This window comes from Orycteropus afer, unplaced genomic scaffold, assembly GCF_000298275.1.
Source record: "Orycteropus afer afer isolate SDZICR_OR568_19922 unplaced genomic scaffold, OryAfe1.0 scaffold00207, whole genome shotgun sequence".
Classification (NCBI taxonomy): Eukaryota; Metazoa; Chordata; class Mammalia; order Tubulidentata; family Orycteropodidae; genus Orycteropus; species Orycteropus afer.
The window spans coordinates 3,826,091-3,849,000 of NW_006921794.1; the positions used below are offsets into that span (position 1 = coordinate 3,826,091).

General features: G+C 43.6%; 1 protein-coding gene across 1 annotated transcript in view; it reads right to left on the minus strand.

The window, feature by feature from the left end:
• The window catches only part of CNMD (chondromodulin), a 31,665-nt gene extending 10,531 nt beyond the window's left edge, over positions 1-21,134 (minus strand). The window contains exons 1-4 of the mRNA XM_007948188.2: positions 21,063-21,134; positions 20,441-20,581; positions 13,373-13,513; positions 3,700-3,813 (exon numbers count right to left, since the gene is read on the minus strand). Of these exons, the coding sequence (XP_007946379.1) occupies positions 3,700-3,813; positions 13,373-13,513; positions 20,441-20,581; positions 21,063-21,134 (468 nt within the window). The remainder of the gene's footprint in view (positions 1-3,699; positions 3,814-13,372; positions 13,514-20,440; positions 20,582-21,062) is intronic.
• Positions 21,135-22,910: the final 1,776 nt, after the last annotated feature.

Here is a 22,910-nt window from a genome sequence, read left to right on the forward strand (position 1 = left end):
TGGCGGTTCAAACCCACCAGCCACTCCTCGGAAGGAAGGTTGGGCAATCTACTTCCGTAGTGATACTGCCTCGGAAACCCAAGGAGAGATTGCTACACACACGCACACACACATACCATACATACATACATACATACATACATACATACATACCTGCAGCTGACAAACTAGGAATGTTAAATAAATCTTGTGGTGGTGCATACTTGCAGTTGTCCACCAATCTCCTTCCCCCTTCCTACTCCTTGCAATGCAATCTTGGTTTGGTTGAGGCAGCAATGTGCTCAGCCTCAGGAGAGACCCTTGCTTTCTCAGACTCTCCAGATTTCTCAGACTCTCTAGGGGTGCCTGTAATGACAGGCTCTAGCCAATGAGATCCAGGCTGAAGTATGTTGTCGGGGCTGGGAACCTTCTGATTTTCTTGATTTAAAGGGAAGTCATGGTTGCCACTGCTCAACCGCTCCCTGATGTCCTTACTAGAATGCATGGTTTATGTTTGGAGCTGAAAAGAAAAGCCAAGAAAATCACAGAGATGCTGGCCACTGAAGCAGTGCCTACAGCCACTACCCTGCACATTGCTTATGGGGGAGAAAAAACAAACCCCTATTTGTTTAAGTCATTCTCAGCCTAGTTTTCTGCTCCTCAGAGCCAAACACATTTCTAATTCACACAAACGTATTGTCTGAATTTGTTTTTGTGCCCCAGAGGGTTGATCATGCATAATATAGACATCTAAAACACAAGAAAAACAGTCTACCTACTGAGGCCTAAGAAAGGAATCAGATGCAGACAAAGATTTAAATACAAAATATTCAGTATTCTTTGAAAAAAATGAAGATAATTGAATGTTTATGAATAAAAGACTCTTAAAATTATGGTCAGATCATATGGTGATATATAATACTTCCATTATCTATATTGTATTAAAACTAAGGTTAAGTGAAAACGGTAAGAGCGTACAATTATAAAAAGAAGACCTCTGTTTCACACGCACACATAGTAAATTCACCAGAATGCTAACATTAGTTATCTGGGAGGCAATTGCAAGTTATTTTCTTTTCTAGAAATATGTTTATATTGTTCCTGAATTTTCTACGATGATAATGTATTGTTTTCAAAAATCAGGAAAAAAAAATTTTTTTAAAAAACAGAAAATGCACTGCAAACCTGTGGTTAGCTCTAGGTCAGCCATGGTTGGGAAGCAGGTCATTTTGGGAGGAGAAATGAGAAATAGTTCAATGGCCACTTAGGGAAAAATGTCCAGGATTATAGTTTACTAAAATCATCATAACAGGAGCTGAGTGATAGGATTGCAGTACGAGAAGTTCAAGGATCAGAATAAAGGAGGTCTTGATCCCAGTGGTTAAGCACTTGACTGCTAATGGGAAGGTTGGTGGTTCGAACCTACCAGCTGCTCCACAGGAGAAAGATGTGGCAGTCTGCTTCCACAAAGGTTTACAGCCTTGGAGACTCTCTGGGGCGGTTCTACTCTTTCTTATATGGTCACTATGAATAGGAATTGACTCCACTGCAACGGGTTATTGGTAAGTTCACACTGAGAGTATGGCATAAGATTCTAAATGACAGCTCCGGAAGAACAGTGATGAGGCACAGGATTAGAGGAGAATGACTGGAACAAGCAGATCTGGAAAACGTTTCACAGGATGAGTGGTTGGGGAAACTGAGGGTAGAAAAGACATGATAGCCAGCTTAAGAACCCCCCAGGTTTGTGTTCAGCCTTTGTTTTGTTTTGAGACACCTCTTGCTGTTGCTCCTATGGAGGCAAGCACTCGTGTGCTTACTCATATTTTTCCTCTTTGCCTTGAGGGAGCTGATACTTCATCTCCCTGTCAGGGATGCTAGATGGACCAAAGGTGCTCATAATAGAGATAACAATAATGATAAGACACTACCATGTATTCATCCTTTAGTGGGTTCTAGGGCCATTAGGATAGAGACACACCCCCAGTTTATAAATGACAAACTGAGGCTCAAAAAGTTAAAGCCACATTCACAGCAAGTGTGAGAAGTAGGATTTGAACCATGTTTTTCTGACTCCATAATCTACTTTTGTTCTGTCATACCCCACCATAAATCAAATGGAAGAAGATAAGGAATATGACCACTTTGTAAATCACAAAGTTATCATGAACATGTAAGGTATTATTGTCAAATCTGTCTTTAGAACTGGGTGCAAACGAAACCAAACTCACTGCCATCAAGTTCATTCCGATTCATAGTGACCACCTTTGGGTTTCCACGGTGGTAAATCTAAAGTAGATTGCCCAGTTTTCCTTCTGCACAGTGGCTGGTGGGTTTGAACCACCAACCTTCTGGTTAGCAGTCAAATGCTACCAGAGACAATTCTTAAATGCTTAAAAAATCAAGTTCAAAAGCAAATTATTAATAGTAAATAAAAGAATATATATATTTTTAAACACAACCTCACAGGTTTGATATATGGAAAATACAGGTAATCCCCTATATCTTGGAACTACTTATAATGCATTTGCCTGTTAACCAGAAGGTCAGCAGTTCAAACCCACCAGCTGCTCCATGGAAGGAAGATGGGGTGATCTACTTCCATAAAGATTTACAGCCTCAGAAACTCAATGGGGATCACTATGAGTCAGAATGGACTTGATGACAGTGAGTGTGGTTTGGCTTGTGTGACGTATTTGAGTTATGATAAACCACCTTTATGACTGTGTCCCCCCCTTTTTCTTGGTACATCTTATCATTAGTAATATGTACTACATACAGTGCTGCAGCATGTAATTTGCTCACGTTATCATTCTCACATGTTCACTCACAGATGTTCAATGTTACAATTTATTGTCCAAAACACTGCCATATGGCAGGCTATGAAAACTAAAAAAGTATTTGACTCACGTCAGAACTGACTTACGACAGAGTTGTGGAAATACATTATGTAGCTTCCTTGGGCTGACTTGAACCAATGAGGAGAGCCTGCAGGGGGAGCCATCTCAGCTCAGCTAGAACAAAGCCTTCAGAGCTACCCATGACGGTGGCCAACACAGGGAGTGAGCGCCCTGCAGCTGGCAGAGTTCAAGCAGAGGCTGGGTGGTCTGTTTGAGGGGCTGTGCAGTAGGAATTCCCACTCTGAGTGAGACCCAGCTTAGAAGGAAGACTGTGTCATATGGAGTCCTTTTTGTTGTTTGGATCACTAATCAGAAACTTCTCTAACATCGGGCAAACAAGGGCTTTTGAGGACCACACCCCTTTATGTACTTTAAAATATGGTTTCTCAAAACACTAAAAATACTACATCACATACGAGTAATCTTTTGGAAAGGGAGTTTTTGAACCAGTGGGACAAAAACAAGGAGCCGTGGTAGCACACGAGCAGTTAAGCATTCGGCTGCTAACCAAAAGATTGGCAGTTCCAACCCACAGTGGCTCCACAGGAAAAAGACCTGGCAATCTACTTCCTTAAAGATTACAGCCAAGAAAAGCCTATGAGATAGTTGTATTCTGCCACACGGTGTCAATATGAGTAAGAATTGGCTCAATGGCACCTAGCAACTGTTCAAAAATAGTTTATATTCCTTTGACAGAGAAGAAATAGAAGATCTGTTATGCACACACCTATCTGAGAACTAGAGACCAAAGGGGGGCAGGGCATGTCTTCAAATGATGTCTACCAAACCTTCTTGCAGTCTCTGGGATGCTGGTACCCACCACTTCAGAGGAGATGCTCTGCTTGGTCACGGTGTCCACCTCAGGAACACGAGCCTTCACCTGCGCTTTGATGTAGCACTTCTCTCCTCCAGCAAAACGGATTCCTGTGATGCCCTGTGAAATAAAAATATACTCATCTATGTATCCATCTTTTCATTTATTCAACTTACTATAAGGGTCTACCGTGTGCTAGGCACTGGTCCAGGTGTTGTGTTTATGAATGAACGAACAGATGAACTCTCTATCTTTGTGAAACTTACATTTCAGCATTATTTGGCAATAATAAAAAATAGATAAAACATAAAGTCAGGGTAGTGATAAGTGTTGGCAAGGGTAGTGGTAGTTCAGTGGTGGAATTCTTGCGTTCCATGTGGGAAACCCAGGTTTGATTCCTGACCAATGCAACTTGTTCATGGCCAACACCTACCTTTCAGTGGAGGCTTCCATGTTGCTATCATGCTGAACAGGTTTCAGCAGAGCTTCCAGACTAAGACAAACTATGAAGAAAGGACTTCAGAAAATCAGCCAGTGAAAACCCTATGGATCACTAGAAGAATCCTGATCAAAAGGAGGAAGAATGTGCAACAGAATTTCAAATTCTCAGTGTAATCCAGACTGGAACCATCAAGACTGGATGAACCCTTAAAACTATTGCCCTGACACCATCTTAAACTTTAAATCAAAACTACCTCCTGAAGTCTTTGAACCAAAAAAAAAAAATAGTTTACTCTTAATAAAGTTAAGTCTTCCTTGAGAATTGTGCTCTTTTAAAGAATTTTCTAAGTGAGATAAAATTGGCAGCATCTACTCAAAAGGTTAGTTGAGAAGTTTAAGGGACAGCGAGTGTAAGTCAATGGTGGTGGAACAATTTGGGGAACAGTGGTGAGAATGTTTGGACAACCTGAAGAATGGAATCAGTGTCACTGCGTTATACATGTACAAATCATTGAAATGGTGTAGAACTCTCTATTTTCACCAGAAACAAAACAAAAAAATGCTATGGATCATAAAGGTTCAATCTGCAGCTGATCCCAGGACTGGGCAGCATTTTGTTCCATTGTGTATGGAGTTGCTGTGTGTGTGTGTGGGGCAATTCAATGGTAGCTAACAACTGAGATAAGTGCTATTGAAGAAAAATAAGGCAGAGGATGAGGATAGGAATGACAGGGAATGATGCTACTTTAGATGGTGGGTCAGGAAAGGTGTTCTAGGAGGAGGGGACATTTGAGCTGAGACCGGAGAGTCTATACTTGACAGATCAGATGAAATGCCACCTTTTAAATATTTTTTAATTTTTATAGTTTATTTGTTGTTGAGCATATACACAGCAAAACATACACCAATTCAACAGCTTCTACATGTACAATTCAGTGAACTGATTACAGTCTGAGTTGTGCAGCCATTCGCACCTTCCTTTTCTGAATTGTTCCTCACCCACGAACATAAACTCACTGATCCATAAGCCTCCTATCTAATCTTTGAGTTGCTGTTGTCCGTTTGATCCCCTATTGGTAGCTCTTAAAAGAGCACGATGGTCAAGGCAGACATTCTTTACTAGTGAAGCTCAACTATCGTTTGGTTTTAGAAGACTTCAGAGGATATTTTTAGTTTAATGTTTACAGATTATCTCAGGGCATAGTTTTAGGGGTTTATCCAGCCTCCATGGCTCCAGAAAGTCTGGATTCTAGGAGAATTTGAAATTTTGTTCTGGAAATGTCCTCTTTTCTATGTGGCCACCTTTTTTGACCACCCCAGTCTAAATCCACTCTCCATCCTCAGGCTTCTTTTAAGCCATCTTAGTCACTCATGTGGGAGCTCTGGTGGTGTAGTGCCTAAGGCATTTGCCTGCTAACCAGAAGGCTGGCGGTTCAAACCCACCCACCACTCCTTGGAAGGAAGATTGGGCAATCTACTTCCATAGAGATACTGCCTCGGAAACCCAAGGAGGGGTCACTATGAGTCGGATCTGACTCCACAAATTACTTATGTGGCATTCAGTCTACACTGCCTGCAATGCAGTTGCTTATGAATGTCATCTCCCTACTTGATGACAGTTTCTTGAGATCAGTATTGAGTCCCTTCCATCCCTCTCTCCCTTCCTCCCTCCTTCTCTCCTCCCCTCCTCCTTTCCATTCTTGTGATGCCACAAAGTCTTTCTTAAAATGTTGGTCAAATTAATTAATTCAAAGAGCTCAGAATTTTCTTGTTTCCAAGCTTACAGAAAACAATAACACTTTTATCAGCACCACGAGGTTAATTTTGCTTCAAGACCTTACTCAAGGGCTTGGATGCTTTGTCTTTGCCCCCTGTGAGACATAAACTGCCTGCCCTTTGTCTGCCAAAGGACCAACCTCAAGGAAAATATCAACCGCGAGGCTTCAGTCTGGACTGACAGCTTGACATACTTTTACTCACAAAGGACATCAGGGATAACAGGAGGTTCTGTCCCAAGAGTTAATTTACTATCACCCTGCTGGTTAGTTTCATGACTAGTGAGTGAGTGGCCAAAAAGAGTATTCAGAATCTACACATTTTATGCAATAAAAATGAAGACACCAATACAGTTTTGAACCTTGTCAATCTTCTGCTGGGTTGAGGTAAATGTTGAAAAGGTGCAGAGCTGGTTCTAGGGTCAGAGCCAAGGAATGGGGGAAAAAGTGTGTAAAAATCTTGGGGTCCTGGCTCAGGATTAAGCACTATTAAGTGAAAAATGAAGTTAAATATAAGTCATGCTTGAGGATATTCATGGAAATTTACACCATATGCAATCTCAGGCCCAGGAGCCCTACCGAAACTGAGTGGTGCCAGGCTGCAGAGCAGAGAAGGAAAAGCTCCCCTTCTCTAAAGCTACACATTATTTGCCCTGCGACCTACTTGGCCATGTACACCTAGATGACTCCTTCACTTATTTCCCCTAACACCTGTAAGAGGAGTGACATTACCCGCACTTCATGGAGGAGAAACACCAAGGCTTTACTTCTCAGTGTTTTAGCTCTTGCTGTGCTTCACCTGGAGAGATTTTAAAAACACAGATGCCTGGGCTCCTCCTCATTTAATTGGCATGGAGTGGGGCCCAGGCATTGGTGATCTTAAAAGCTCCCCAGGCACTTAAAATGACCAGCCAGGGTTGAGACCATCTGTTTAGGCAGAAAAGGATCTTGTTCAGGGTTCCAAAGCCTTCAAATGACTGAACTAGTCATTGGACTCACATGTCTAACCTCAAGTGCAGTTCCCCATTTTTCTATACTAGTTCTTCACAAACTTGACCTTACATCAGAATCACCTGGAAACCAACTGCTGTAGCGTTGATTTCAACTCACAGCAGCCTCGTGTGTCAAAGCAGAACGGTGCTCCACAAGGTTTACAAGGGCTGATTTTTCACAAGCAGATTGCCAGAACTTTCTTCCAAGGTGCCTCCAGGTGGACTTGAACCACCAACCTTCTGGTCACCAGCCAAGCATGTTAATTGTTCGTACCACCCAGGCACTCCTGGAAGGCTTGTTAAATAAAACAGGATGCTGTACTCTGCACGCCCCTCCCAGTTTATAATTCAGTAGGTCTGGGATGGGGCCCCAAATGTGCATTTCTAATAAGATCCCAGGTGCTGCTACTGCTAGTGGCCTGATGGGCATACATGGAGAACAGAGAGAAAGACTGCTCTATGCTCTGCTATCATTTTGATATAAATCTAAGCCTCACTATTGGGAAACCAGAACGCAGAGCAGGGAGGTTACTGCTTCTCCATGTGATACGTGCTCTTAACTTCAAACCCTCATATCCTCTGAATGAGAGATGCGGGGGAGGAAACAACATATAACCATCGCCATATCCCCAAAGGAGAGAATTGATTCTACTGAAGGATTCACAGCTGCAAAGGCAAATCTAGTGCTGAGTTCATTCTGAGAGACTACACTCTGCGTGGAGAACTGATGCCCCATCAGGATGGAACTTGGAGGAAGGAATTCACACCTATTCACCACCAAGTCTAGCTGCAAACTCACATCAAGCAGTCAGATATATTAAGAGATTAAACAGGGAATTAAAAGAAACACCAGAAAGCCAAGCAAACCTACTGTTTTTACAATCAAACAAGGCCTGAGAAGCTGGTGATAATGAAGCAATTTGCTAACAAAGGCAATGAATGAAGATTCCAATGATCAAAATATTCTTTTATCAAAACAGCCATGCAGTCTCACTGTGGAGTCTCTGGGTAGAGCGAATGGTTAACACACTCAGCTACTAACTGAAAGGTTGGCAGTGAGTCCACTCAGAGGTACCTAGAAGAAAGGCCTGGTGATCTACTTTAGAAAAATCCAGCCTTGAATCCTCTGTGCAGCACAGTTCAACTCTGACACACATGGGCTCACCTTGAGTACTGGTGCTGGTCCTACTAGTCTCAACTTAGCTGCACTTTTTTAGGTGATCTCTATTTCCCTGGCTTAAACAAAGTTTTCCAAAGTGGGCAGACAGGCTAGGCCCGAAGGAGACATTTTAGGAGTCTTTAGGGGAGTTTTTGTTGTCACACAGACTGGAGACACTTCTGGCCTTCACTGGGCAAGACCCAGGTATGCCAGGTCCCCTAAACCTGGGAGCAGTACCCAATCAACTATCTTGGGTCCTGCATGAAAATCCTATTTATAGTTATCTGAACCTAGAACCTGACACTGTTTTACGTATAAACAGGAAATGACTTTTTGAGGGTATTATTTTAAGCCACTCCTTGGAAGGAAGGTTGGGCAATCCTACTTCCATAGTGATACTGCCTCGGAAACTCAAGGAGGGGTCGCTGTGAGTCGGGGCCGACACGATGGCACATAACAACAACAACAACAACAACATTTTAATACACAATACGATAGTGTAGAATTTTACCTCAACCTTCTGATTGTGGAAAATGACAATGCTTAAAGAAGCCCCATTTCACCTCTGCACACCTCCATCCTTTGTGTTCAGGAGAGCAAAGTATCAGCCTTCTCATTTGACTTAGACAAGACTCAGGATGCCCTCTGTTCACCTGTGACAAGGCCAAACATAGGCCCTGCAAATCCTCATAAATGAGTAACTGAACAGCGGTCCTCACTGATCAGTCAGAAACAAAGTGCTTGTTAGCACAACTGTGGCTGAGCTTCTCTCCTTCCTCCATGTCCTGAACTTTGGCCTTCCCTCCTGAGCCCACACCACCCCTCCTCAAGGGCCCCACTCAGAGAATGGGCTGAGCTTAGCAGAAAACCTTCTCTGAGTTACTATGCCATCACTTCACCCTCTCGTCTCACTTCTCCACACCTGGTATTTTCTAGCTTTGTTTACTTTTGTCTTTATAAAAGAAGAACCCTTTTGGCCTACCTCTTAAGAGTCCCACTGACACTACAGTCAGAGTAAACTCCCTCTTTCTATAGACTCCTCTTCATCCTCTTGTAATAATAATAATAATAAAACCCCAAACCCACTGCTATCAAGTTGATTCTGACTCATAGTGACCCCTATTGGGTTTCTAAGGTGGTAAATCTTTAGAGAACTACATCCGTGGAGTGGCTAGGGGATTTAAGAAGTAGTTCTTAAGTAACCAGTCTTCTGGTTAGCAGTCAAATGCCTTAGGCATAAGGCCACCAGAGCTCATTCCTTCTTGCAACAGTCTTCTCTAACCCCTTGGAATGGTGTTTCTTTCTGAATAAAACCTCTCCTTACCTTAGTTCAGGTTTGATTTTTTTATTTGACAAATGAATTTCCTAGGACTGTCATGACTGTGAAATTTGAGAGAAAATGATACTTTGTTTCATCCAAAATTTTACTAAGAATTGCCTGCTCTTTGAGGAAAATTATGTGGTATTTAATTCGCCAGCACAGTCTGCATGTGAGGCTGGGGCACCGACAGTGAATCAGTTACACTGCAAAAATGTGACTTTATTATGTCTTCTAGTACATCCTGCTGAGTATTTACATATTGAAGTACATATTTCATTAGAATTACTTTCACTTTATTCTTTATGTGATAGTTCGGGACTATATTGATTTTTGAAATCAATAACTTTCCTATCCATTAGGTAAATTTTATTTGCTATCCTTTTTCCCCTTCAGTTTTTAAAACTAAAATGGTCAAACATTTAAAAAGTTGAAAGAATTGTACAGTGAACACTACCAATTTATTTCTTTTTTCCCCCATTTTTAAAAATTGTGGTGAGTATATATGTAACAAAAGAGCTGCCATTCCAACATTTTTTACATGTACAATTCAGTGATATTATGTTTTGCACATGGATTAACCATCACCATTACTGGCTTCCAAATTTTCCCATCTATTCTTTTAATTTTAAACTTTGTTGTGTAAATGGAGCATTAGGCCTGACAAGAGTCCTTGGATGGTACAAACAGTTAAAGCGTTCAGCTGCTAACTGCAAGGCTGGAGGTTCAAGCCCATTCAGAGATGCCCTGGAAGGAAAGCCTTTCCTTGTAAAACTACCCACTGAAAACCCTACAGAGCACAGTTCTATTCTCACCCACATGGGGTCACCATGAGTCAGAATCAACTTCTTGGCAACTGGTACTGGTAGGCTGAGAGGGTTGGCTTCAACCAACAGCACTGATGCTTAGGAAAGTATGACCCTCTTGACTGTAACACATACACTATGAACTGACCTCGTTTTTAATTTCCCAAAGAGTAGAGTGTGGAGTGTGTGCCTCAGCGTTATTCCCTCTCTGGGAGTACTTTTTTCCATTGGGCTCTACTGAAATCTTGGTAGGGACTTGGGTTAACAGAAGAGAACATTTACGGGCAATTCAGAGCCTTGCATAATCTGGCTCTCTCCTTCCCTACTCCCTTCCCCGTCTCTTCTCCTTCCCCACTGTTTGGATTGAATTGTGTGCCCAAAAAGATACGTTGGGAGAAAAAAAGAAAAGATTATGTCCTAACTCCTGGTACCTGTGAACAGGACCTGTTTTGGAAATAGGGTCTTTGAAGATGTTGTCAGTTAACATGAGGTCATACTGGAGTAAAGAGGGTCCTAATCCTCTCTGAGTGGTGGGTGTCGTTATAAAAGAGAAGAGACATAGAAGAGGAAGGATGGTCATGCAAAGATTCCTCTACAAGCCAGAGAGTGGTTGGGGCTGCCAGAGGCTGGAAGAGGCAAAAAAGACTCTTCCCCTAGAGCCTTTGGAGAGATGATGCCCTGCTAACACCCTGAATTTGGACTTCTAGCTTCCACAGCTGAGAGACAATACATTTCTGTTGTTCTGAGGCACTCACGTTGTTATGGAAACCTGTTGTGGTTAGGTGCTGTGAAATCTATTCTGACTCACAGCAACTCCACGTGATAGAACAGAGCTGCCCCATAGGGTTTTCCTGGCTATAATCTTTAGGGGAACAGATTGCCAAGTCTTTCTCCCACAGAGCCACTGGGTGGATTCAAACTGTCAACTTTTGGTTAGCACCTGAATGCTTAATCATTGTGCCATCAGTCCTGTCTTAGGAAGCAAGTATGCCCACATGCAGCCACAGTGGGCTGCTTAGAACTCCCTACCAGGAGTAATCATAATCATTCTTCAAGACTTAATTCAACTATTACCACCTGTGTAAAACCATCTGGAAGTGGCTGCCCCCTCTCTGTGCTCCCAGGGCACTCTGTTCACCCCTCCATTGCAGCAGGCTTCCCAGGCCAACAACCTGAATTCACTCCTGTGTGTACATCCCTCTCCTGCACTGGACTGTAAGGTCCTTGAGGTCAGGGTACCAGTGTCAGTCATCTTTTCATCCTTCCTTAGCAATGTTCTTTACACATAGTAGGCCTCAATAAATGTTTCATGACTCTGATGATTTACAATACAGAAGCAAGCAATAGCACAAGTACGATGGTGACTGATTCATGTGTTTTCAAAGACCCAGGCTTGTTTAAACCCATAACAGGTTCTATACATCAAAAAACTGTTCTACTCACCAGCTCTGACTTAGAGAAATGTGGAAGCTATCAAAGAGAATTGATCAGTTTATCAAATATTTGTGGCCCTGCTGGTCTCTGAGAACAAAACACAATCAATACCATTATTAGAAAGAACTAAAGGATTATAAAACAGAACTAGAGGTCTGGGATTAAAATATTTTAATATTAGATTCTTGAGACATGAACATCTCGAGAGGGACATATCTTTTTTTATTTTTTGAATCTTTGTAGCTCCCTTTGCATATCTTGAGGCTGTGGTTTGTCATAGATATTCAATTATACCCTGGAATGAATGAGGTGTGGGAGGGAGTCACCTTTTATGATTTTATATTGAACAGTACAAAGAAAAAACTGATTATGTTCTGTCCTGAGTTTTGAAGTAAAAGCCTTTAAGAAGTCTAGAGAAATTATGCTTGTCCACTGACCAGAACCATGCGCAAAGCTCTGACTAAAGTAACTGCGGCGGGGCACATACAGGACTGCAGAGTCTGTTCCAGGGCAGAGACCACTCTGAATACAGCCCGTGTTTGGCCATCATCAAATACTATCCAATATCACCAAGGTTCTAATGGGAGTATCTGGTTAGTATTCAAAAGGCTTGTGAAGTGTGTTTTCATTTCAGTAAGAGAAGTTCTTTCATTCAAATGAAAGGCATCTTAGTTTTTCCCATCAATTGGAGGAAGATAGGTCAATACAATGTTTGAAGACCAAGAAACTCTTAGAAGAGACATTGTTTTCAGGAGTCTTTTTTCATAAGAAGTCTCTTCTACTTCATCTACAGATTTAATGTGAGGACACAAGTAGTAATGCCTCTTCCTCATCTTAGAACATGAAAGAGAATAAGATACTTATGAGGGCCAACAAGGAGTCTCTGGCTGGGTATTACAAACGCTTAATGTACTCAGCTGTTAACTGAAAGGTTGGACATTAGAGTCCATCCAGAGGCTCCTCAGAGGAAAGGGCTGGGAATCTACTTCTGACAAATCAGCCACTGACACCCTCTGGAGCCCAGTCTACTCTGACACATGTGGGGTCACCATAGGTTGGAGTCAACTGGATGGTAACTGGTTGGTTTGGTTGGTGGCCCAGCAGCAAACAAGACCTGGAGTGACACCTTGGTTTGCAGATGTACACTGAAGCATACATACATAACTCAATGTCTCAAATTGCACAGACACTGAAGTTTTGTGAAAAAAATTCCCAAACATATTTGTCCTCTCCATAGGAGACTCAAATATTTTGTCTATACTAGACCATGGTCAGAAAACATAAGGAAATTTCTTCATGATGATTTTTCTGGATTAAATGAGAACTCACAAGAATTGAGAAAAGTATGTAAATAGATCCTATCTGTTATTGATGAGATTATTAGGCCACTAAGATTTCTCTCCTCTCTAAAAGTTCAACACTCAGGCCTTGCTAGTGGTAACTTTCCAGGACTGTTTGAGCATTTTATTTCCAGCGATAGAAAAAACGTATTTGAAGTCATTCTGCCAAGACTTTATATAATTCCAAAAAACCCTGCTCTTTTCAATGCCAAGGGGCTGTTTCTTTCCTTTTGAAAATATAAAGGACGAAGCATGTCCCTTTCTCATAGCAAATACGTTGCCTGATGTGTGTGAAGACTGCCAGAAAGAACATTCACCGCTTGGAGGTGTGTGAGAGATGCTGCCTCTCCCTGAAGTGGAGAAGTCCCCCAGGCTTGGCTGGTTAAACTCTCTAAATGCATGAAATAGACTTACGTTCTGGAAGTCATTAACTTCAATTGCTTCTTCAGCTCCGCTTCCCATTTTAAAGGTCTCCAAGTTGTTCCCAGCATCTATTTCCATTGACCCATCTTGTAATTTCCCATTGATACTCATGCTATAATGGACATTATAAATCTGGAAGGGAACATAGGAGTTAGTGATGCTTTCTTTTTCAAGCAATTCAAGGCTTTAGGGGTGCAGTCTAGGAGATAATTTTCATATTTTTCAGAGATACACTGAAGCAGCCTTGATAATAATACATTAATATACAAGGATTTCATCTATAAACTAATCATTTAATAAAGTGATTTAAACAAATACCTTAGAAGTAAAAACCTTTGGTACTCTCCAATATGTATTCAAATAGCTAAGTGATTCGCAATCCTGGCTGCACATGAGAAGCTTCTGGATAGAATTTTCAGTGATGATGCCTGCGTTTCATCACCCTGACCAATCAAATCGTAACCTCTGGTGTCCCTGAGTAAGGCAAACGGTTAAGGGTGGCTACCCACCAGCCACTCCTCGGAAGGAAGGTTGGGCAATCCTACTTCCGTAGTGATACTGCCTCGGAAACCCAAGGAGGGGTCGCTATGAGTCAGGGCCTACTCGGACGGCACTTAACAACAACAACAACAACTAACTGAAAGGCTGGCTATTGGAATCTACCCAGAGGCACTTTGGAACAAAGACTTGGCGATCTACTTCCAAAATGTGACAGCTGTTGAAAACCCTATGAAGCATAGTTCTACCCTGACATTCACGGGGTTGCCTTGAGCTGCAATCGACTTGAGGACAACTGGTTTTGTTTAGTTTTGGGGAGTTGATGAGACTCAGGCATAGGTATTTCTTTTCTAAAGCTCAATTCTGCTATGTGGCAAGGGTGAGAACCATTGATAGATAAACAGAAACGGGGGGGGGGCAGAGGGTTAGCTGAACAAGACTGCAGTGACACGTTAGCCTGAACAATTTCTGCAGCCCTTTGGTCCACAGGAAGCATGGAGTGTCTACAGTAAGGACTGCAGGCAGCACTGACACACCTGAGGTAGAGCAGCAGCTGTGGGAAGCGAGGTCGATGTGCACATCTGTTTCAGTTCAAAATGAGGAGTTTCTCGTTTCAATGACTATGGGATTGGCAGCTCTGGTGGTGTAGTGCCTAAAGCATCTGACTACTATCGAAAAGATTGGGGGTTCAAACCCACCAGCCACTCCATGGAAGCAAGACTGGGCAATCTACTTCTGTGAAGATTTTCTGCCTCAGAAACCCAATGAGGGTTGCTGTGAGTCAGAATCGACTTGATGGCAGTGGGTTTAGTTTTGTTTTTTTAATGGGACAGGCATATTGTGTGATAGGACATTTTATTATAATGAGACACGTGGGATATTTAGGGAGCAGGGGAGGGGAATTAGCATTGAGGAAAGAACACCAGTTCAGGAACCAGAAGACTACTCAGTCACGCCACTTAATGTTCCTGGGTCTGGGGACTTGTCCCAAGAGGACCATGAAGATGTCAGCCCTCATAGGTGGTTCCACTTTAATCTATAGCTCTGAGGTATCACAGGGGGGCCCAGAGATGAGGGTGAGAGAGAGCAGGAAGAACTTGAGCTCAGGTGGCCTAGTGCCTAAGGCATTTGACTGCTAACCAGAAAGGTAGTGGTTCAAACCTACCAGGCACTCCATGGAAGGAAGACTGGGCAATCTACTGCTGTAAAGATTTACTGCCTGGGCAACCCAAAGGGGTCGCTATGAGTCAGAATGAACTCAATGGCAGTGAGTTTAGTTTTTTTTCCCCTCCCTTACCCACTTACAATTCAAACACAGTAGTTCTCCTTTTTATCTGTTTTATATATTAGATTTTTTAGTTAGATTATCTTAGAAAAAAAGATCTGGCCAATTTTTTAATTCCTTTATTTTTAAGTTTACCACTAAATTGGATGATTCAAAGAATCTCTCCTAGCTTAGACATCTTATCAGGACACTTTTTTTCTTTTTTTTAATTTACTTGCGTGCCTCCCCTGCAAACTGCGGAACTGCAAACTGTTGCCTTGCAGATCTTTCTGTGTGTTGTGGGGGCACTGGCTGGGTATCTTTTCTTTCCTCCCAACCGCTGGCTTAGAGGCTTACAGATCTTAAAGAGGGAGGGATAAGAACGGATGAAAGGCAGTGAGTGGCCCCTTAACATCAGGTCAGTAGGTTAGAGCTGTGAACAGCTGAGATTCAATTCAAGTCTGATTTTTCTCCCTCATTATGAAGAATGGCTGCTACATAGACAAACAGTGGAAAAAGTATCTGCTGTTATTGGATCATTACTTGCAGAAAACTCATTATCACAAGATCCACAAAGCCCTGTTTTATTTTCTCAGCAGAGATGTAGAAATGGCTTTGCTCTCCAGTACCCTTTCAGGCATCAGCATTCATTCATCAAATAGAACACTGGCATCCTATTTCTGCTCAAGGAGTCTCTAGATGGTGCAAATGGTTACCAAAAGGTTGAAGGTTCAAGTCTACCCACAGGCACCTTGGAAAAAAAAGCCTGGATCTACTTCTGAAAAAAATCAGTCATTGAAAACCCTAAAGCAAACAGGTCTACTCTGACCCGTGTTGGCTCTCTATGAGTCAGGATGGACTGGGTGGACTGGGTGGACCCTAACCCTAACCGATTATTTCTGTTCAAACATCTCTCACTGCCCCTCCTCTCCTGTTTTGATGAACTGAGATTCCTGCAATTCACTATCCCCCAAGCTTGCCTGATCATCAGAACTGCTTCAAGGAGTTCTAATTTACTAGAGCTGGAGCAGAGCCACCAATATGTTTTCATTTTGCACCTCAGGTGGTCCTTATCACAGAAACTTGGGAAACCTGTTTTCTTTGGCTGAGCCACTGCTTTCTGCAGGTAAGATTTAGAAAGCAGGCTCTGTTCTGTGCCTGTGCTCTCTGGGCAGCCACAATTTACAAGGGTTAATTAAGATCGACAAAAGGATCAGGGCAGACAGTACCCTGTGAGTTCCTGCTGGCCCAGGCGTCCTTGGTCTCTTCTCTTTGAAGCACTGCATATAGACATTCACTAGTAACGTTGTTCTTGTTAGGTGCCGCTGAGTAGGCTCTGACTCACAGCGACTCCATGTACAATAATTTACTAGTAAAGCAGTGCAAAATTCGACAAATGAATGATTTTTGAATTCCGGTGGCATAATGGATACGGCATTTGGCTGCTAATGAGAAGGTCAGCGGTTCAAACCCACCAGGCACTCTGAGGAAGGAGGATGGCGCAATCTACTTCCATAAAGATTTACTGCCTCAGAAACCCAGTGGGGGTCATTATGAGTTGAAATTGACTCGATGGCAGTGAGTTTGGTCTTTGGTTTGGAGCATGTTTTAAGGAGCAGAGACTGTAACTCTAGAAGAGTGGCCTAGGATGCTAATTACATGTTTCTTCCCCCCATCCCAACAAACCAGTGCCAGTTGCCATCAGATTAACTGACTCATGGCAACTCCATGTGTCAGAGTAGAACTCTCTCCATAGGGTTTTTTCAATGGCTGATCTTTTGGAAGTAGATGGCCAGGCATTTCGTGTGAGGTGCCTCTGGGTGGACTGAAAGCTCCAACCTTTGAGTTAGCATCTGCTCCGTTAACCATTTGGACCATCCAGGACCTCCCTCCCACTCCCACCCCAAGGAAAGGGTCCCTAATAAGGTATTCCATCCTTTGTAATGAAGCTTCACCTGTCTTTGATAGCAGTTCACCACCTGTAGGGGGCAGCAATGAGAGATCTGTGCCCTCCTAAAGAAACGGGTGGCTGGTCAGCAGATGTTTCCATAATACTGGGCTCCAAGAACTCAGGAGGAGGCTGGGCTGGTGAACAGCAATCACATTATCTACTCTCAGCCAGGGAACGGTTGGCACCTAAGGCTGTTTCTATTCAAGTACAATGAACTTTATATTTGCCCAAATTCTCCTCAGTATGGTGCCTTTTAAAACCAGGGATATTTACTAATGAGTTTTTAATAAAGCCTGGGTTCTATATGATTAATTACAGAATGTTTGGGGAAAATGTCTAGAAAAATCCATCTGTGAAGGAAGCCCACAGGCAATAAAGATCTCATCCCCTCACCACACAGGGTAGGGGTATCAGTTATTTCATATGGATGGGAATTTTCCATATTTCAATGCCTTGTTCCATTTACAATAATATGGATGAGAAATGACCTCAATATTTGAGCCCAATCAATTGTTCCCCAATAACTAGCACTCTGAAGCTTCATCGTCTTCCAGCTAAATCCAATTGAACAAGTCCTAGGGGGATTTATCCACAGGAAAGGGATAGAAGGTGAATTACTGTTGGTTCTCCTGTATAAACCAATCTAAGGAGCAGAGGCACAGAAAATTCCCAAAGAGTGAGTAATCCTGGTTTGGGGATGTCTTTCTGTTTGACAGAGATTTACTTTTTTTGATTATGTTTTATTTAGGTTTTTTAGATTTATATTCAGGAAAAGCAGACTCATGCATGTACGATTAGAGACAGCGCCAAATTTGATATTTTGTGATATGTTTTATAGACTTAAGTATTATGGATCAGCATGGAAGATTTTTTTTTGGAAAAAACATGACCACGATTTTCCTTATTCTTCTGCTTGTGTAGAAAATAGCAGTAACTTTGATTGTTGGCAATAAAGTGTGATTCACTGTACCTCTGAATTCTTAGAATTTAATACTGTTCCTTTTGAACCAGACAACCAACCAGCTACCAGTAAAGTAAAAGATCTGAAAAAAAGGGAGTCCCACTATACAATATGACTGTTCAATTGCTCTTTCGGGAAGCTGACCAGTTAGCTATGTTTACTATGAATAATTAAATGCCAAATGGTATTTATTTTAATATCTATCATGACCAAAATCCTTACCCCTCAGAAAAGCAAAGGTACTTTTGTCCACAAATAGCATATTCCATTGAGGCTTTGTCATCTAAAAGATAGGATTTACATTGCAATACCATAAAATTTCCCAAAGGGATGACAATCTACACTCCACTATTAATGGAGATGTAGATATTGAAATTGGTTCTCATGTTCAGATTTGCTGCTTTCAAATATGAACATCTAGCCCAGCTTCTATATTTAAAATACAAATACATTAAGGCACTTTTCAAATATACACAAAATAGTGTGCAATTCTGATCTTATAAATCAATGCTTGCAAATTTGATATAGTCTCTAAACTAGACTCAGTGCTAAATGGCATGCTTATCTACATTAGGCATTTGAGTTAAAAATACAAATTATGCAGTGACTGTGGAAGATGTGATGTGTAAAGTGGCTGAATTGCTTTCAGCACCATTTTCTCTAAGTACTGGAATTCTTTCATGCATTGAATTTCATGGTGGGAGAGGGGGGAGAATAGCACTCACAGATCCTCGGAGGATAGTGACTAAGAAACAGCCCTTTGTGTGCACCCTGGGGATGGAATTCTTTCCCATTAGGAGAAATAAGCTTATACCAGCCCTGGCAAATGGTCATTGAGATAAAATGTCCCCTTTTACATAGGGGAGCACAATTTGGAGTATTTAGTGAACACACTGGAATTTTGCCCAGTTGAGTTAGAAGCAGTTTTTATACCCCTTGAGAGCCCCATGGAGCTTTAAAATAAATAGTTATACAAAGAAGGGACCCTAGTTAGTGAAACATTTACCACCAAATCACATGTGACTAGACCAGAATTGATTTTTAAAAGTGATATGCCACCTTTAAGGAAGGTGGACTTTTTTTTTTTTCCCTAACAGCAAGAAAAAGGGAGCTTCAATGGAGAGGTCAACAACAACAACAACAAAACCCCAAAAACAAAAAACTAAAAACCCAAAGACTGAGAGGTGAAATTCCTCTCCGAATATTCCTCCTTTATCTTTGTCCTAGGGTCTCTGGGAGGCCCAAATGTTTTCTCTCAGCTACCAAATCTAGAGTCACTATGAGCGGACTGGCAACTCCATGGCAAGAGTGTTTGTTTGTTTACTAATCGGAAGGTTGACAGTTGGAATCCATTCTGCAGCGGTGTGGGGATCTGCTTCCCTCAGATTATAGCCAAGGAAACCCTGTGCAGCAAAGTTCTACTCTGATGCATACGGGCTCTCCATGAGTCGGAATGGGCAATGGGTGTGTGATTTTTATCTTTGTCCTAGGTTCTTTGACTAACGGTCTTTCTCAGTTGGGGGAGGGAGGCTTTTGAGATTTAGTTCTATTTCTTCTTTTAAGGATGAGTAACCTGAGGTCTGGTAGCATAGTGCCTAAGGCACTTGACTGCTAACCAGAAGCCTGGCAGTTCAAACCCACTAGCCACTCCTCGGAAGGAAGATGGGGCAATCTACTTCCGTAGTGACACTGCCTCAGAAACCCAAGGAGGGGTCGCTATGAGTGGGGTCCGACTTGACGGCACATAACAACAACCACCACCACCTGAGGTCAGATAGATGACATGCCGTAGCCATGGTCACACGGTGATACTTAGTGGAAGCTCCAGGCCAAGACAGGCTGACAATGGCTTTCCCCCAACACTCCACTGCGTTTTTTCGCTACTCTTGTTTTGACAGAACCCTGGTGACGCAGTGGGTAAGCACTTGGCTGCTAATCAAAAAGTAAGCGGTTCGAACCTACTAGCATGCTACAAGAGAAAGGTGTGGCAGTCGGCTTCTGGAAAGATTTACTGCCTTGGAAACCCTATGGGGCAGTTCTACTTCGCTCTACAGGGTAGCTACGAATCGGATACAACAATGGTTTTGGGTTTTGGTTAGGTTTTGACATTATTCTTTAAAAGCCTGACCTGCTTTTCTACAAGGTTGTCCTTGGGCAGAAAATAAGATAGGAGAATTGGATGGAAGAAGGGCGACGGTGCCAGGAGACCGCGGGGAGAGACCCATAAGCTGGAGAGGGCGAGCCGCCTGCGGAGGGCGGTCAGTGGAGCGGACCTCGGCGCCGACCAGCCCTCTGGCTCCGCCTAGAGGGGGGACGTGGGGGTGACAGAGACGACCCCGCCACCCTGTGCTCCTCTCGGTCCTGCGCGCCGCCTTCTGGACTTACGTGATTGTCGCTCCCCTTCCAGAAGTAGAAGGCTCCGATGGCCCCAAAGAGGAGCAGCACCGCCCCGGAAATGAGGACCACCGCTCCAACCTTGAGCAGTCGCGCGGGGCTGGAGGGCTTCACCGTCACAGTGGCGTACACCTGCGGGCGGATGGAAGAACCTCGGGTCACGTCTACGCCAACACCCTGCGGACCCCACGCCCACCCCGGCCCAGCGCAATGACCCCAGGGAATCAAGTGTTGTGGGAAAAAGCTGTCCCTGAGCTCTTTAGGGCGCCCCCTTTAGCTTAACTCTTCTCTAGTCTCTGCCTCCCCTCACGGTGCACTCCCTCGGGAGTGAATGTAAGACAAGCAAACTTTCGCGGTGGAGGGCCACGGCCCCCACGGATTTGCGCACTCAGCCAGCCACAGGGACGCTCCTTTCTGACTCCTGTTCCACCTGCCCTTCCGCACCCGCCTGTGGATCCCGAGCCCACTGTACCCATTGGCGTGGGGAGCCACCCCGCGCACACATTTGTGCACGCACATTTGTGCACAACAAGCTGGACACATTTAGTAGCACAAATCCTCGGCCTTGCGTGTGTACTGAACTGGCAGCCTGGGGATCTGGGGCTGTACTCACCGGGGGACTGCAAAACTCGACGTCGTCAGGCCCCACCAGGGCGATGGGAACTTTGTCGGAGTTCTCTGCCATGGCTGTGGCTGGATGAGCGAGACACTCGGAGCCTCTGCGTGCGCACTGGGCTCTGCCTGCTGCCCCGACGTGCCGGGCACTTCAACACCGCGCATTCACGCGCGCGCACACACTGGACACAGTCCCGCTCTGGCCAGCCCAGAGGTCCCCACCCCTTCCAGCCCCTAACCTCACCCCTCCCTTCTCCCTCCCGCCGGGGAGCAGCAGCATTAGCCGGCCCTGCATTCCGGGACGTCCTTCCTCGCTCTCTCTCTAGTGTGCTGGCCTCCAAATTAAGTCCTGGCATACCAGTGTGGTGGACTGGTCTTTTTGGTGTTGCTGAGTCCTGGGACCTCAAGAAATGCTAAATTGCCAGGGCTCTTTCCATTATCCAGGGTCTCTTAGAATTTCAGAGGGCTTCTGCTATTGACACCAGGTTGGAGGTAATTTCCTGCAGGATCTTTGGATGTATGTGTTAGGGGTTGGTGGAACACGCAGATGGAGAACAGGGTTTTGCAGGTGGACAGGGACCATTGGCCAAATTTTGCCAGGATTATGCTACCTTTGACGGTCCTTTTTCTTATTGTTGTGTGTCCTTGAGTGGATTCTGTTTCATAGCAACACTACAGGACAGAATAGAACTGCCCTGTAGGATTTCCTGAAAGGAAGGTTGGGCAATCTACTTCTGTAGTGATACTGCCTCTGAAAACCAAGGAGGGGTTGCTATGAGACAGGGCCAACTCGACTGCACATAACAACAACAACAACAACAACAACAACAACAACATAGGATTTCCAGGGAGCTCTGGTGGTGTAGTACCTTAGGCATTTGACTGCTAACTAGAAGGCTGGTGGTTCAAACCGACCAGCCACTCCTCAGAAGGAAGGTTGGGCAATCCACTTCCGTAGTGGTACTGCCTAGAAACCCAAGTAGGGGTCTCTATGAGTCACATCCGACTCGATGGCAGTGAGTTGGGTTTTTGGTTTTTCATAGGATTTCCAAGGCTCTAATCTTTATGGAAGCAGACTGTCACATCTTTCTCTCATTAGTTGGCTGGTGGGTTAGAACTGCTATACTTTTGGTTAACAGCTGAGTGCTTAACTGCTGCACCACCAGGATTCCTGGAAGGTCCCTAGATGGCACAAAATGGTTTGTGCTGGCCTATTAACCTAAAGATATCTCTTTGAAAACTAAGGTCCACCTAACCCAAGCCATGGTATTTTCACTTGCCTCATATGCATGTAAAGCTGGACAACGAATAAGGAAGACCTAAGAAGAATTGATATCTTTGAATTGTGGTGTTGGCAAAGAATACTAAAAATACCACGGACTGCCAGAACAAAGAGATCTCTTCTGAAGAAGTGCTGCGGGAATGCTCCTTAGAAGTGAGAATGGCCAGACTGTGTCTCAACTACTTTGGTCATATTGTCAGAAGAGACCAGTCCCTGGAGGAGAATATTATGCTTGGTAAAGTGGAGGGCCAGGGAAAAAGGGGAAGCCCCTTAATGAGATGGATTGACACAGTGGCTCAAGCATAGCAAGGATTGTGAGGCTGGCACAGGACTGGGCAGTGTTTCATTCTGTTGGTCACAGGGTCACTCTGAATTGGAATCAACTCAATGGCATCTAGCAATAACATTAACCTAAAGGTTGGAGGTTTGAACCCACACAATGGTACCAAGAAGAATGGCCTGGCAATCTGCTTCTGTAAGCATCACAGCCAAGAAAACCCCTGGAATACAGGAATGGACTCAATAGCAGTGGGTTATGCCATCTTTACACTGGCCTGGTATTGC